Source organism: Dipodomys spectabilis, unplaced genomic scaffold (genome assembly GCF_019054845.1).
Source record: "Dipodomys spectabilis isolate Male_0828 unplaced genomic scaffold, ASM1905484v1 ptg000051l, whole genome shotgun sequence".
NCBI lineage: Eukaryota > Metazoa > Chordata > Mammalia > Rodentia > Heteromyidae > Dipodomys > Dipodomys spectabilis.
In genome coordinates, this window is record NW_024870728.1 from 19,553,351 (window position 1) to 19,568,603 (window position 15,253).

At 37.6% G+C, this 15,253-nt stretch overlaps 1 protein-coding gene across 3 annotated transcripts in view; it reads right to left on the reverse strand.

Moving 5' to 3' along the window:
• Positions 1–15,253, reverse strand: part of Map2 (microtubule associated protein 2) — a 137,522-nt gene that overhangs the window by 24,792 nt on the left and 97,477 nt on the right. For 2 of the 3 annotated variants that reach the window (XM_042679317.1, XM_042679316.1), the window contains exon 6: positions 6,414–6,475. In XM_042679317.1, coding sequence (XP_042535251.1) covers positions 6,414–6,475 — 62 coding nt within the window. Of the gene's footprint in view, positions 1–6,413; positions 6,476–9,516; positions 9,652–9,835; positions 10,043–10,249; positions 13,937–15,253 lie in introns of all 3 variants that reach the window. The other variant, XM_042679315.1, reaches the window with a different exon arrangement.

Genomic DNA, 15,253 nt, shown 5'->3' on the forward strand with positions numbered 1-15,253 from the left:
AATATTGAGCATGCTTTAACTTTGAGGTCTAATGAGTTAGTTTTTTAAAGAGTTAGTTGTTTAAAGAGCATGGAGGTAGTAAGTGTAAGGTGTAGTACTAAACTCAAATGTGTCTGTTAGTGCACCTAAACTAACTCATATACAATGTAATTGTAATCAGCATATATGATACTACCCATTATATATGTAATATTATGGGCAATAGAATCTAATTTATTTTGTTAGATTGTATTTGATATTTTGTAACAATCAAATAACTAATAATAATGGAGATTATATCTAGAAAAAGATATTTGTACTCTTTTGATATGAGGCTGTTTATTAAAACCTTTCAACTATATATTTTATTATTGTTGTTGCTTTTTTCTTTTCTCTTCTTTCTTTTCTCTTCTTTCTTTCTTTCTTCCTTTCTTTCTTTCTTTTTCCTTTTTTTTTTTTTGGCAGTCATGGGTCTTGAACTCTGGGCCTGGGTGCTATCCCTGAGCACTTCAGCTCAAGGTGAGCACTCTACCACCTGAGCCACAGAGCCACTTCCTCAACTATATATATATATTTTTTAATTTTATTTTAATTTATTTGAGAACATACTGTACAGAGGGGTTACAATTACATGGTCAGGATAATGCATACATTTCTTACCAAGCATTGCAGCCTCCTCCTTTGTTTACCCTTCACCTCCCTTCCCAGCCTCCCCCCTCCCCCCCACCCAATCATACCCCCCCTCCCCCCCCTCCGACATTGTAAAGCTGGTTTTGACATGACATTTTGTACTTCTCATTGTTGCAACAGGTCCACCTGAATCCTTAAATGACTTGTTTGTCCCCATCTCCTCCACATGTTATACTGACATCAAATATAGTGAAAGCAGGGGTTACACTGTGGGGGAGGGACATACAAAGCAACCAAGAAATAATCTTATAAATGCGTTAGAAACACATGCATGAAAGAAACAAAAACATTAAAATACATATTTGAGGGTTCGTTTTCCTAACATCACATTCTCTGACTTTTTCCGCTTGACTCATACCTATACTAGATATTGCAAATAAGGGAAACCATGGGACCTATGTTTCTTTGGGCCTGGCTTACTTCACTTAATATAATTTTTTCCAAGCCTTTCCCTCAACTATATTTTTTAAAAAATAGTATCTATTGCTTTATGTCAAATACTTTAGAATTTCACATATTGGCTTTCATGCGTTTCCTAATTTGTGTTGTAACACCTTCTTCCAAGTTAATTGACCTGCTGCCTGCTGCCTTACCTTATTCCCTGATCCTGAGTTTGGCAAACGAGCTGTGGTGCTCACTGAAGTGGGCTATATTTAAAAACTGTCAGAACATGTGGCATTTTTAGTCATGCTAGGGTAGGCTGAGCTGTATCTTGGGGACTTTGTGCTACCCTGTAAAACAGGGATCTTTGACAAGGTAGAAATCTAGCCATGAAAGAAAACAAACAAAAGTATAAAATAAACCAAACTATGAAGTAAAATAATTTTTAAAGGCATAATATAAAAGAAATTAATGCATTTTGGATAAGAACAAAAAATGAATGACAATCAATGATGGATGAAATATGTGTGAATAAAGATTTTCATTGGGTACCTCTTTTTGGCTAGAAGTAACTTAACAATACTTACATAAAATGTAGACAAACATACAAAAAACATGACAATAGATCTATAAGATCTAGAACAGGTATCCATCTTATCTGTTCTCCTTTTTTCTAAATATTGTGATTATTTATACTTTATATACAGAAGAGACACCATGAATGACTGCTGGATTAAATGGTGGATGGATGGATGGGTGGAAGGATAGAAGAAAGAACAATGTTGCTTAGATATGAAAGAATTGGTTTTGGGAAATTCTGAGACCAAAACAGTGTATGGTTCAATAAAATGTAATATTTTGTCTACCGAGAGAAACAGAAGATATAACTGCAAGTGGGAACACTGCAATTAACCCTGTGGAAGAGCAGCACGTGGGATCTTTTGTAGGAAGCAAAAGGCTGGGGCTAAAGTCTTTTATCATGAAAGGCCAAAGCTAGAGATGGTGTTGAAGCAGAAAACAAACAAACAAACAAAACTCTGGGCACACTTCTTTGGTACAGGTTATTCTGGTTATACAGAAGCTTGGGAAGCAGTCTGAGGCTGTGATCACCCCCTCTCTTCTGAAACAAACTCTTCAGAAAATAAACACAGTTTCCTTGTCTCTGAAATAGACAAGGAAGTTATGAAAAGCAAATTATGAAAAATTTTTGGAAATAATTCCCATTGTATATGTGTATCAATTATATCATGCATTACATGTATATTAATAATGCATATTGTCAGTAAATTATTTGAACAGTGAACATGATAGTTATTCTTTGGGAAGACTGGAGATATATGTTACCCAAGGGGTTCCTAAGTGAATAATTTTTGGCATAACTCTGGAAGTTATAAACTGTTTGCTAGTATTTATGTAAGTGAAATCATTTCATTGTTACAGATGCAGAAAGAGTCCTCCAAATAATGAAGCGTGTATTGCCAATAACATTTTTTTTTAAGTCTTAAGTTTAGAAAAACTGTTACAATAGAAATGAGCAAATCTTTCTTCATGTTGGCTTAAGAATGGTACTAAGTGGCTACATACTGGATTACTTTATAAATTTTATATGTAGAATTTGTTTAACGAGAGTACAGATAGAATATTCTTTATAGGTCTGTAATTAATTCATAGGTCCTACAATAGAAGCACATATGGAAAATATCATGACAATCTGCTAAAATTGTTCTTCTAAGAAATATAACTTCGATTCACCTAACTATATGTTGATCATGTTTTACGAATGCTAAAACGAGCTATACTTGAAGCACAGTAATGGAATTCTTCTTCTTCTTCTTCTTCTTCTTATTTTGTCGGTTGTGGGGCTTGAACTCTGGACCAGGGCACTGTTCCTCAGCTCTTCAGCTCAATACTAGTACTCTACCACTTGAGCCACAGTACCACTTCTGGTTTTCTGAGTGGTTTATTGGAGATAAGAGTCTCACAGATTTTCCTGCCCAGGCTGGCTTTGAATCGCAATCCTCAGATCTCAGCTAGGATTATAGACATGAGCCACAGGTGCCTGGCAGAAAATTTTATTTTAAAAATTTGCATAATTTGTTTTCAGACAATCTATGTTCACTTAGATAAACTGAACACTAATGAGTTCATTTTTATGAGCAAAACATAAACTGGGAACGAAGTTAACATACAAAACTAATAAGATTTTTATGCATAAATGACAGTCTGTAAGATGTGTTATAAATCCTCAAAAGGAAAATCAGCACTGAAGAGCTTACCCATAAAAATCACAAGTCTTAATTTACAGGTGTGGATAACCCCTGGGGAGGTGTTTGCAAATGTAATGGGGTTAGACTGAAGGCTTTTGAAGAAAGCCATCCTGGCATGCCACATGTCTCCTGGGGGAATTGGTTAAAAATACAGATAAGAATGACAAATCCAAGGAGATTATTATCTTCAAATAATTAATTGGAGTTAGCTGTTACAGAAATAGCAGATGAAATTGAGATTTTCATCTCAAATTTTAACCTCCACAGCCGCCACTTCAACAGAGACATAAGAACGCACAGATTGCAAAACTTCTTCCTTTTCAGACCCAGTACCTTGAGTGGGAAGTGTAACTGGGTCAGCACAAGTCATTCTTCTTTGATTGATCCTACTCACAAAAGAGTGAATTTTAAAAATGTGATTTGGGAAATGACTTAATTGGATTGCTACTGATCAAGAAAGACAACTAGTAAAGCAAGGTAAACCATCACCTCTATGAGAAACCTGAGTGTAATTCTAGGTAGTTCAGGTTCATAATAATGAGCAAATTAGCTCACTGATAGAGAATGTGTCTTAGCATGATTTTAATTCTAGCACTGGAAAAAGAGAAAGCCCAAAAGAGAAATAGAAAAGTATTAGAGAACTGTGGAGATTCTCAGAGATAAACCAGGCTTGATTGATCTTGAAGCTTTAGGAATTTTAAGAGAAGTGGAAAATATATTTGGAAGGAAAAAAGATTGGTATATAAGAAAAAATAAGGACAATGGACAAATGTCTTCAGAAAGATGAGATGGGAATTTACAAGAAAAGGTTAGTTTTATGGCACATAATACATACTTTGTGTGGCTAATGTAACATTAGATGCTGATCTTATTGAGTTAATTGAGACCTGAATATGAGACCTGAAAACTTTCTGAAGGTTTTCTACACAATATTCATATAAATATGTTTTCTTAAAGCAGAAGAACTTTCCTAAAAGATGGACTCATTTTCCACAACTGCTTTTGAAAATCTTTACATTTCAATAATAATAAAAATAACAGACAATTATTATTGACTGAATTACTATTTCCTAGGCATTTAACAATGTATTGTTTTATAAAATTTAATTTTTACAACTAAATCATGATATAGGAATTTTTATTCTTCTTATTTTATAAACATTAAGACATAGGGAGCAAAAGATTGTATATGAAATAAATATCAAGATTTAGGCATGACAACTTCCTAGTTCTCTATAAGAAAAAAGAATACAAAGAGATACAAACCTTGAAATCATATTCTGGTGTAAAGAAAGCCTAATATTTGCCAAAGCCATAAACATATTTTTTTTTTACTATATGCTCAGGAGTATCTGTGCAAATATTCATATAAAACTCAAAAATCAAAATAAAAGCCCTCAGTTTTGGACATCAGTTTGGGTATTATTTAAAACGATATTGCTTTTAATTTTTCTTTTTTTAAAATCAGAACTTAGGCAAGGCATTTAATTATAAAATTCATTCCAAAGTGCATGTATATCTATCTATCTATCTATCTATCTATATATCTCCCTGTTTATAAGAAAACTTTGTATAATTTTTACACAAGTTAAGTTGTCTACCATTTGTGATCTAAGTAGAATACCAATTTTCTTTTAAAACCTGAGAACTCAAACTAGTTTTTTCTTTCTCATTTTTTAAATAAGTTTTTTTTTATTGTGAAAATACTGTACAGAGGGGTTACAGTTACATGAGCAAGGTAATGAGTGCATTTCTTATTAAGCATTGTTGCCTCCTCCTTTGTTTTTCCTCTACCATCCCTTCCTTCCACCTCCTCAACTACACTCCCCCCCACCACACTCCCATCCCTGCCTAAATAAGATGCTATGTTGCTTTTAATTTTTCATAATAAATACAAAGTAGAAATCCAAAAAAGAATATGGCTTTAAAAAATCACATGAAAAAATATCACATGACTGTAGACACAAAGTATTATGAAAAGTTACTAACTAAAATCACCCAAATTATTTGTTGTAATTTTAGGTTTTCATTAGTAGTTTTTAAAAATTTTTATTCCAATCATAAAAAATACATATTTCATGGTCTGGGAGCATAGCTTAAGTGGTAAAATTCTTTCTTCGCAAGTACCGGCTCTGAGTTCACACTCCAGTACCATAAATATATAAACAAAAATAAATAAACAAATAATACATGAATAAACAAATAATACAAATAAATAACATGAATAAATAATGTGAACAGCAAAATTAAAAAAAGAAAAAGTAGAAAAAATTATAAACATACAAGAAGATAATGTCATTAATAAAACCCCATTAAAGTGATATTTATCATCATAACTTGGTAAATAAAGAGCAATGTAACTTTGGCAGTATGTAGGAAAAATTTTAAAATATGCACAGTCTTCTTAAAATAGAAAACAACCCCAATAAAATGTACTTGTGAACTCAGCAAATAATGATCTCAATGGCAATGTTGTAAAAATAGCAACAGAAAGTATTTTGAATGTCAAACAATAGAAAATTCATTAGTTATATCATTGCAGATATGCAGAATGTATTCTATACTGTCAATAAAATGATTATAAGGATGCATCGATGGATATATTTACTGTCTAAGAAATCAAGGCACAACATTTCCATACCTATTATTCAACCTCTCAATGTGTGTGGGAAAAAAAATTTCACATTAAAATGGTAGTTACTTATCTCTAGATAAGGGAAGTACAATGGATTGCTTCTTAATTTAGTTTTACTTTTAATAAAAGCAATGAAATTATATTATAAAATACATTTGCATTGATTAAAATAGCTGAATTTGATTCTATGAAGAGGAAATTGGTCTTCCTTGTTTTCGCCCGTCACTGGACTGCTTTATCTGTTTCTAGATATCTTACTAAATAAGGCAGGATCACAGCTGAGTTCTCACCAGCTATCACCCATCATTCCAGAGGTTAATCTTTCCTGGGTGAGGGAACAGTTTGAAATAACATTTTGGCAGTAAATACCTAATGTCTAAACAGCATCTCAAGTTAATACCATTGCAACTGGTATGGAAAGAAACTTGAAATCAAGAGCAAGGAAAAATTCAATTACTCACGGAGACTTTGTCCTTTGCCTGTTTAAATGCACTGGGAGCCTGAGTTGATTCACCACCTGCTGCTGTTGAAAAGAAAACACACAAACGGCCCTAAACTTAGTAACTTAGTGGTTATAAATCACACAAATGCATGTTAATACCTTTTGGTTTTGGATATTACTATTTCAATAGACTAGTGAAAAGCAAAATTTTGCTGCTTTGGGGGCTCAAATTCAGTAACTGAAGAAACCATAACAGTAACAACAAAAGCTCCAACTCTATTGGGTGCCAGCTAGTATATCCTAATGTCTATCAAAGCATGTATCTGCACCCTGAATTGTTTTCTGTGGGTTAACAACATACCTTTGAATCTCTACCTGTAGGTAGAGTCTTTAGGACAGAAATCACAGAATAGCAATGTTGATGCTGCAGAACTTAAGCAGAAGCTGACTTGTTTCTAGGATTGGCATGATATAACAAAGAGTACTTAGATTTTTAAACCTTGTTCTGGAAAGTCACCTGTCACCCCTACAGATATCTATCTTATATCCCAAACTGTCATGATCAGCCAACTGTTTCTGCCTCTGCACCTCTTCCTTTCACCATATAAATGACATATTTGTTTGCTATGAAAATGCACAAGAAGGGAAAGAAATAGCTTGTCCAGGACAGAAAACACAACAGGAATCTTACGTTCAGTAAATACAGAATATATTTTACTTCATGCACTTTTTGTATGAAATCATTACCACATCTGTTACTGTTGTTTCTCTTATCTTTCACCCCTGGATTTATTTTTTAACTTGATCATCTCCAGCGTATTTTGTGTTGGTGACTTACCTGACTTGACTTAAATATTTCACAATTTAAGACAATCCTTTGTCTTGTAGAGAACCACAGTATTGGAAAGTTATTCACAGAAAATAAAACATTCAAGGTTGGGTTTTTAACTTTCTCCTTAATTTTTTTTTTTTTAATTTTTTGTGGTAAGAGTGAAACCCTCAAGGGAAAAAAAAATTATGTATCTTGGTATGTTCTCCAAATTAGTTCCAAAAAAAGTTTCCTCCTTGCCTGCGCAGCTCTGACACCAAAATCCTGTCTATAATACTTATTTCGCTCTGTAACATTTTGTAAGTAACACTACTTACAGATTCTAAAACCAGCTTTTTAAAGAAGCCAGGAAACGGATGGCCTCTGTCTGCTTCTAATCCTACCTTAAATTCCTGTGACATATGTATGTAGTTTGCTTTAAACCAGTCATACCACATTTGTTATTTTTTTCTGTCAAAGTCTCTTAACATTTGACAGGAATAAGGGAAGGTTCATGTGAGCCCAAAGACCTTAACTTTCCTTTAAATGTATTAACAAAAGCAACTAACTTCAGGTGATAAGGTGCGTATCAATGACATACACATGACTAACAATTTCACATTTCCTCTGAAATTCCGTGATTCTGGTGACATCACCAATCTTTTCAGGCAGAATACAGAATTTCTTAATGCCCAAACAGGTTCTACACACCCAAGTATTTGTCTAACTAGCATCTGTTGTGTTAATTCCTAGCTCCTCCTCTAGGGGCCTTCCTCATCCTGAATACTTTTTGTGTATATACGTCTTCCATGCTCAATCCTGCCATTGATACTTGTTCCTAAAGGAAAACACATGATATGGTTATGAAGACAAATTAGAATATTGACTAGGTGTGGTGGTGTATGTCTGTAATCCCAACACCCTTGGGAGGCTGAGGTAGGAGATAATGAGTTCAGGGCCAGCCTGGACTACACAGTGAGACCCTTCCCCTCACCCTCCATGTATGTCAAGTATTCTTTGTTTTGAAACAAAACAGGGCTATCATAAAACTATCAACAACCCTAATTTTCACAAAGGCTCATACCAGACAATATTTAAAACTAAGGGCTTACAAACAACCTTCATAGTGTACAATGGAAAGGAAAAATATTCTTTCCTGATGTATCAGTATGGCTATTTTGCAGACTACAAGCATATCAATTCAATGCTAAGTAAAATATATTCTAAATGAGGATTTCACTAGCATACATATATAAAAATAAATACTCTATTGAAATTGAGAAAAAAAGTTTGCATCATCAGTAGAGATTTTAATTAAGATTTCTAACATGGCTCATTCCTTTGCTCTGTAAGGTTTTTAAGCTTAGTACACATAAACATTTGCAGACAATAGAGAAATAAGTAGATAGCAAAATGGAAATACACCTGTTTTATTTCTTTTTTCCTTTTTTTTTTTTTTGAGACAATCTTTCTTTGTAGTTGAAGCTGGCCTTCGACTCCACCTACTTTACCCTTCAGAGGTCTGGGATTATAGGAAATTTATTTATTTCTAACTTACCTTCCACGGAAAGAAACAGCAGTTTTATAATTTTGCATGTCGAATAATATCGGAAAACTACACAGTTTGGATCAACATATCAAAATATCAACTAAGTTATATAGTACAGTAGATTGAAAGGTTTGTTAACTTTGGGAAGGAAGATAAAATCTGATGGGATTGCCAGACAATTTCACTTCCTGTCCTTTTTGTTTTTCTTATCTACAATGAAATCATTTTATGGCAAACCACAATTGTATCCCAGCTTGCTTTTTGTTTCCATTGTGTAAGTCATCACGCTTTCCTGTTGCTTTTCAGTAAATTGGTCAACATCAGTAACAGATTTGGCAGTAATAATGTAGAAAATAGGACACATTATCTATCTATCTATCTATATATATGGTTTTCTAAGCATGAGGGAGATAAATAAGCAAAATAATGAGAATGCATACCACGGTTAAATTCATCGCCATCGTCTAACCAAACACACAGAATGAAAATAGGAATCCCCAGAATGTGACATTAGAGGACAATGCCAAGATACAATCACGCACTGTTATGTCTGAGCATGAAAAAGAAACAGATGGTCATGAGCTTTTCTGCAGGGAGGGGAGAAAAAAAAAGAATAATGATACAAGACAATTGCAAAACTGTTCATGACTGATAAGATTCTTGGAGGAAAAACAAAATGAAGAAGCAGCTACAATAATGAGATTAACAACAACAACAACAACACATCTATGTTTGCCAGCCACATTGCAGAATTTGAGCAATCACCTGTGGTTTTCCGCTTAACACAGGAGAGATGAGTTGGTCTAGTATATTTGATAGCAGGTTTTAAAATGAATTTCCTGGAGGGAGAGTGGGCCTGAACTTCTGTTTTTTTAGCAAGTTCAGCCTTCTTATAAACTGCTATGAATAAGAAAACACAAAAAGCATACCATCAGGAAAAAAAAGGAAACATTTGGAACAATCCCGAACGAAAATTTCATCAAATAAGCAGTTACCAAGATTAGGTAGTTTTTTTTCCCTTACAAAAGAGTAATAATAAATTACTTCCAAAAACATTTTTCAAAGAAGTGATTGTTAAATGAACCTTTTTTCCTTCTCACTTCATCCCTGGAGACTGTGCTAGGCTCCTTTTTAGCTATTTTTCTTTCAGGAGTGGAAATTCTGCCTCTCCCGGTTTTAAAAGGCTTTTCTTTTCTATGTTTCTCGAGAGATGGTCTCCGAACTTCCTTGTCAGCTTTCTCCTCTTTAGGAATAGTGTCTAACTGCTCTGTCATGATGCTTCTGTCATCATCTGCGGATCAAAGCAAATCATGACAACAACAACAGCAAGAACATTAGTAACACACGGACAGAAATCCTTCTTATAGTCAACCAAACAAAAAAGAACGATAGAAAGGAAATACCTTAAAACGTTGGTAGTTGTAAGAAAAAAAGCAACCACCACCCCGTTAGGTTACTGGGTTGGATTTGGAGTAGATTAAAAACAAAAAAAGCACACCTTGAGTATCCACCCACAGGCTGTCAGCATCCAGGATGGAGTCGTCAATGGTGGTCTCGTCCTTGTAATCGTCGTAGGTTTCCGTCTTGTATTCGGAGTAGGCGACGACCCCTTCTCTCCCTGGAGAGCCGTCTCTGCATTCGGCCTGGGCTTCGGCTGCCATTTCGACTTGGAACTGGTCCTCCTCGGGAGCGGAGGGCCTCCTCTCCACCTCGGGCTGCTCCAGGGCTGCGAAGCGCACGCTGTGGGACCCCGACTCGCCCTCCTCCGTGGTGGTCTGCACTACCGTGATGAAGTCGTCTTCGATGGTCACCACGGACTCGATCACTCCCTTGTGCTCCCCTGGCCCTGGGCAGGCCTCCACCACCTCTTCGCGGCTGCTCGGGATCCCCAGGTCAGTGATCTGCAGGGTGTCGGAGCGGAACAGGAGCTTGTCGTATTCGCCCCGCGCTTCGATCTCCTGCTCTTCACTCAGAGCCTCTGCGGGTTCACACACGATGGCTTCCACCTGGGTCGGGGTCACCTCGGAGGGGGTGACGGACGTATCCAGGGTCTCCTTGCTTTCTTCCTTTGGCAACTGAATAAGCTCCATCTGGACATCGGCTCTGTCGTCCGCAGCTAGCTCAGCCTCTGAAACGACGGGCGGGCAAGGGATTTCCACCGACAGCTTAATGGGCGCTTCATCTTGAATGAGAGATGACTCTGGAGACGTTTCCTTCTTGCCCTCGTCAGGCTTCAGGGACTCCAGGGTGAGGCTTTCATGCTCGCCACTGGATTCGTAAGATTCCTCTTTGTCCACAGCCTCCTGGTGCACCAGGTCGGGCTTGGCTACCTTCTCCTTGACTTCGGTCTCACTGACCTTGGCACCTTCTTTCACATGGCCCAGCTCAACACCCAGAAAGGCATCTGCTGCCTGAGGTGCTTTGGAGGCGGGGGTCAGCTCCTGCCCAGCTTCAAGTTTAAGCTCTGGGGCCTTCCCAGCCTCTACGCTCAGCCCCGCAGCCATCTGTCCAAAGTCACTGATTTGAACATCTAACTGATCCTGGTCACCTCTCTTTGCAGCCAAATCCAGTTCTTGTTCAGCCTTTCTAGATGGCTCTACCTCAGCTACCTCTGGCACTGAACCAAGACCTTTACCTACTTTCTCCGGTGATGCTTGTTTTGCTACTGTTGGTTCTTTGGTGGTGGAAACTTGTTCATAGGTCATTCCCAATCCAAACATCTCTGTGTTGCCACCAGCCTCTTCTGTCTCCTTGGTGTGTTCTTCACTTTTTTCTAAGACAGTATCCAGCTTGTCATTGGCTTTTCTGTCCTGGTCAAACTCCTTACCCAAGCCTGATTTGTCAGCAGAGGTAGAGGGAGCTGCTTCTTTCTCAGCACTGAACTCATCTTTGACTCTTCCAGCAGCGGCCAGTTTTACTTCAATCAAGGAAAGGTCTGTGGCCAAATCTCTTCGAACTTTATCATCAGCCCCCTCATAAAAGGAGCCACTCTCTCCCGATAAATTGTCACTGTCCTGAACGGGTGATGGCAGAGGGACGGTGTACTTATTGAACACACAGTACCCCAGGTCTTCAGGCTGACTGTCTGTTTTCACAATGACGTGGTTTGCATCCGTGACAGGTGGCAAGCCAGTACTACTTTCCTCCACCACAGTCTCGGATGGGACTGATTTCCTCCTGGCAAACTCGGCATCTGCACTCACAGAAGCTAACCTGGACCGGGTGCCTGTCAGATCGAGCATCTCGGGCAGGTCAGGGGCCATGACAGTTCCATTTTTGTAGTAATCTTTGGCTAGGAACGGTGACTCACTGGATGTCTCAACTTGAGTATTTTCCTGGCCAGCAGTAGCTTTCTCCTCCTCGATCTTTTCCTCCTCTTCTTTGCTTTCTATTGGGAAGCAAGGGGCTTTCTCCACTGCGGGTGTAGTAGCAGGGAGGTAATCATCTCCTTCGTCCATACTTCCACTAGTGTTGGTTAGAATATCAGAAGCCAAAGGAGAAAGATCATGGCCCCTGCCAAAATTAAATCCAAGGGCGATAGAATCCAGGCAAGACATGGGCAAATTGATTGACATGCTTCTCTGTTCTATGGCAGACCTACCACCAAGTCCCAAGCTTCTACTGAGTGTCAGGTCATCCTTATTCTTACTGTGGAGATCCCTTTTCTCCCCATATACTTTTGGATCAATAGTGAACATTCTCTCTTGAGGAGAACTGGGTTCTTCAGGTAAATCAGAGGGATAACTCTGTGCCAGGGTGCTGTACCCTGCTTCTGGGGTTGGAGCACTTGGCTGGGATTCTTTCCCCTCTTGCAATCCCTTGTCATCATTTTGTGTGGCGGTAGATACGGTATCAGTGGACTCCTGGGCTCTTTCTCTTGTATCGCTTAATTCGTAGTAATCGCTGCCTAGCTGAATGCTCTTTATGGATTCTTCTTTCAAGGCCGATGTTTCAAAGTACTTGGACATTCCTGACTTATCTTCATAAAATGGCATGCCAACCTCAGCCGATGTTGCAGTCCCGACTCCTTCCACCTTATCTTTGACAGCAACTATCTCCTCAGAAAATTCCTGGGCTGCACTCTTTTCACCTAAAGTAGCTGGCTCAGTGGTGACTTTTTCCAAGGTCTTAGAGGCCAGGACTGAATCTGTAAATGTGGACTCCAAACCTGCAGAGAAGGAGTCTTGGTTAAATATGTCTGTGCTCTGTGCTTGGCTTTTCGGTCCTTCTTTTGAGAAAGAGAGCTCTATGGAGCTCTGAATCACGCCTGTTTCTTCATCTCTTTGTGTTGGGGGCTCATGCTCTTTTAGTGTAACTTCTTTATCAGAAATGATTACTTGTTCTTCATGTTTTGGTTGTGGTTCCTGTCCACTGGGAATGGAGGTCTCTTTCTTCTCCTGATTTGTGCCTTCCCTTTCTTCCCCTAAATCCTTCTCCACAACGTATCCTTCCATAACTAGACCGTAAGCATCTTTGGGTAAGATAATTGCCTCTGGAGTTTCTGCCACTTTCTCAGTCTTATCCTTCTGTGACTCCTCTACTTTAGCACTATCTTTGGCAGTAGCTGGATCAGTGGCTTCCTGCAGAGACTTTTTGTCTTCTGGTTGTAAGAGGACAGGGGCAAAGGGTGATGCTCCTGTTGCTATTTCGTTCTTCATAACATCTAAAGGGAGAGTGAAGCCACCTTGAAAAGGACTGGGCATGGGAGAATCGAACTGCTTCCCTTCCCACCTTGGGATATCCTCAAGGACATCTTTCTCCCTCATGGGTGTCAGGGGGCCAGGGGAAACTGGAGCGGCTAAACCCCACTCATCTTTCTTTGTTTCAACTGGAATTTCAATGAACCAGTCTTTCTGCTCTTTGGGAGCTGGAGACTCTGCAGAGAGGCCAATGCCAGGTATCACCACACTTGTCTCTGTCTTCTGTTTCGTGTCTTCCTGGCTGTCACCAAGAGTGTGCCCAAAGAGAGCCAGAGGTGCTTTTTCACCTTCTGTACCTTGGATTTCCTTTTTATCAGGGGAGGTTTTAGTTGTCTCTGGCTGAGGAACTAAGGCAGCATGTTTAAGGTCTTCACCAGGCTTACAAATTAGCTCTGACTCTTTTCCCTTCGTATCTAAAGGCTCAGCTGATGAGGGAGTCAATTCTTGCTGGTCATGAAACTCCATCTTCGAGGCTGTAAGTAAATCTGAAGTAATTGGGTTGATTTTTTAAACAGTAAGAAAGGGCTTTCAGGCAGTAAGCTTAAAATCATACTTGGAGATGGTAAATGAAGAGATGAAGGTTAAAGGAAAAAGCATGGAACATGCAAACATGCTTCCCACTTAGAAATGAATATGCAAATGTCAGTGCTGATATTTTATGTATACTATTGCTAGGATAGACTGTTAGAAATTAATGTGTGCAGGAATTATAAGAAAAGTTTTCTTTAGGGCACTTATTTTTCCTTCTTTTGGCTTTACTTGTTTAGTTTCTGCTAAACATTATGTGATGTGCATTGGAATAAAAATGTATTTGCTTTCTATAAAAATGATAAATTAATGCATACTGAACAAGTAAAGCCAAAAGTATATTAAAGATAAAAGTATATTAAAGATAAAATATGGGTAAGGACTGTCATCTCCAGGATTTTTTTATAGGTTTCTCATGGAAAATAAATTGGGAGACAACGTGCAGAAGATCAGGTAATTCATTATGATAAAAATTAATAGATTTTGATAAATTGATTAACAATTATCAATATCAATTCTAGAGGCATTGAAAAGTTATATTGATATGAAGTTTTAGAAGTCATCTGATATTTAATTCTAAGAATATAAGTAAACACTTGCTATTAATTTGTATGATATGACTTAGCACATCATTGATCACCTAATTTTTATCTATTCAAAACTCTTAATTTCTAATAATCATAACTTATTTTGTATGATGTACATGTATCTGAATCATATTACTAAGACTGCTATAGCAAAAAAATCTTTAAAAGAATTCACTCTTAAAATACCCATTTTTCCGTGGTTTTGGCCTGGATAGGTTTCCCTAGGGCATAATCAGTGATTGAAGCATTGGTCAGTACTGGCTTTACAGATGCTTCACAAGAAATAAATGACTTGCTCTCATTTTTATTTATATGTCAGTCCTTGCGTTTTAAGATTAACGACCACAAAATTGTGGTCTTTAGAGCTAAATGTAGTCATTGGGGAAAGAGTTGAGGGAAAAAATCATAAAATCCAACCACCTTTCAAAGAGCAAGTGTATGGATCATCATTACCTTATATAATTATGTGTTCTGTTGTAACAGTAGAAAAGGAAGACTTAATGAACTTGTAATAAAGGTTAGATGAATGAAAACCTCAAGAGGTATGGGTGTGACCGCGGGAGTTGGCTGCCATGGAGAGAACATGACATGAGAAGCATCAACAAGATTTCTTAAGGGAACCAAACCAGTATTTGCTGAAGCAAAAACATAAAAGTAAAAATAAGTAAACAAACATAGCACATTGCA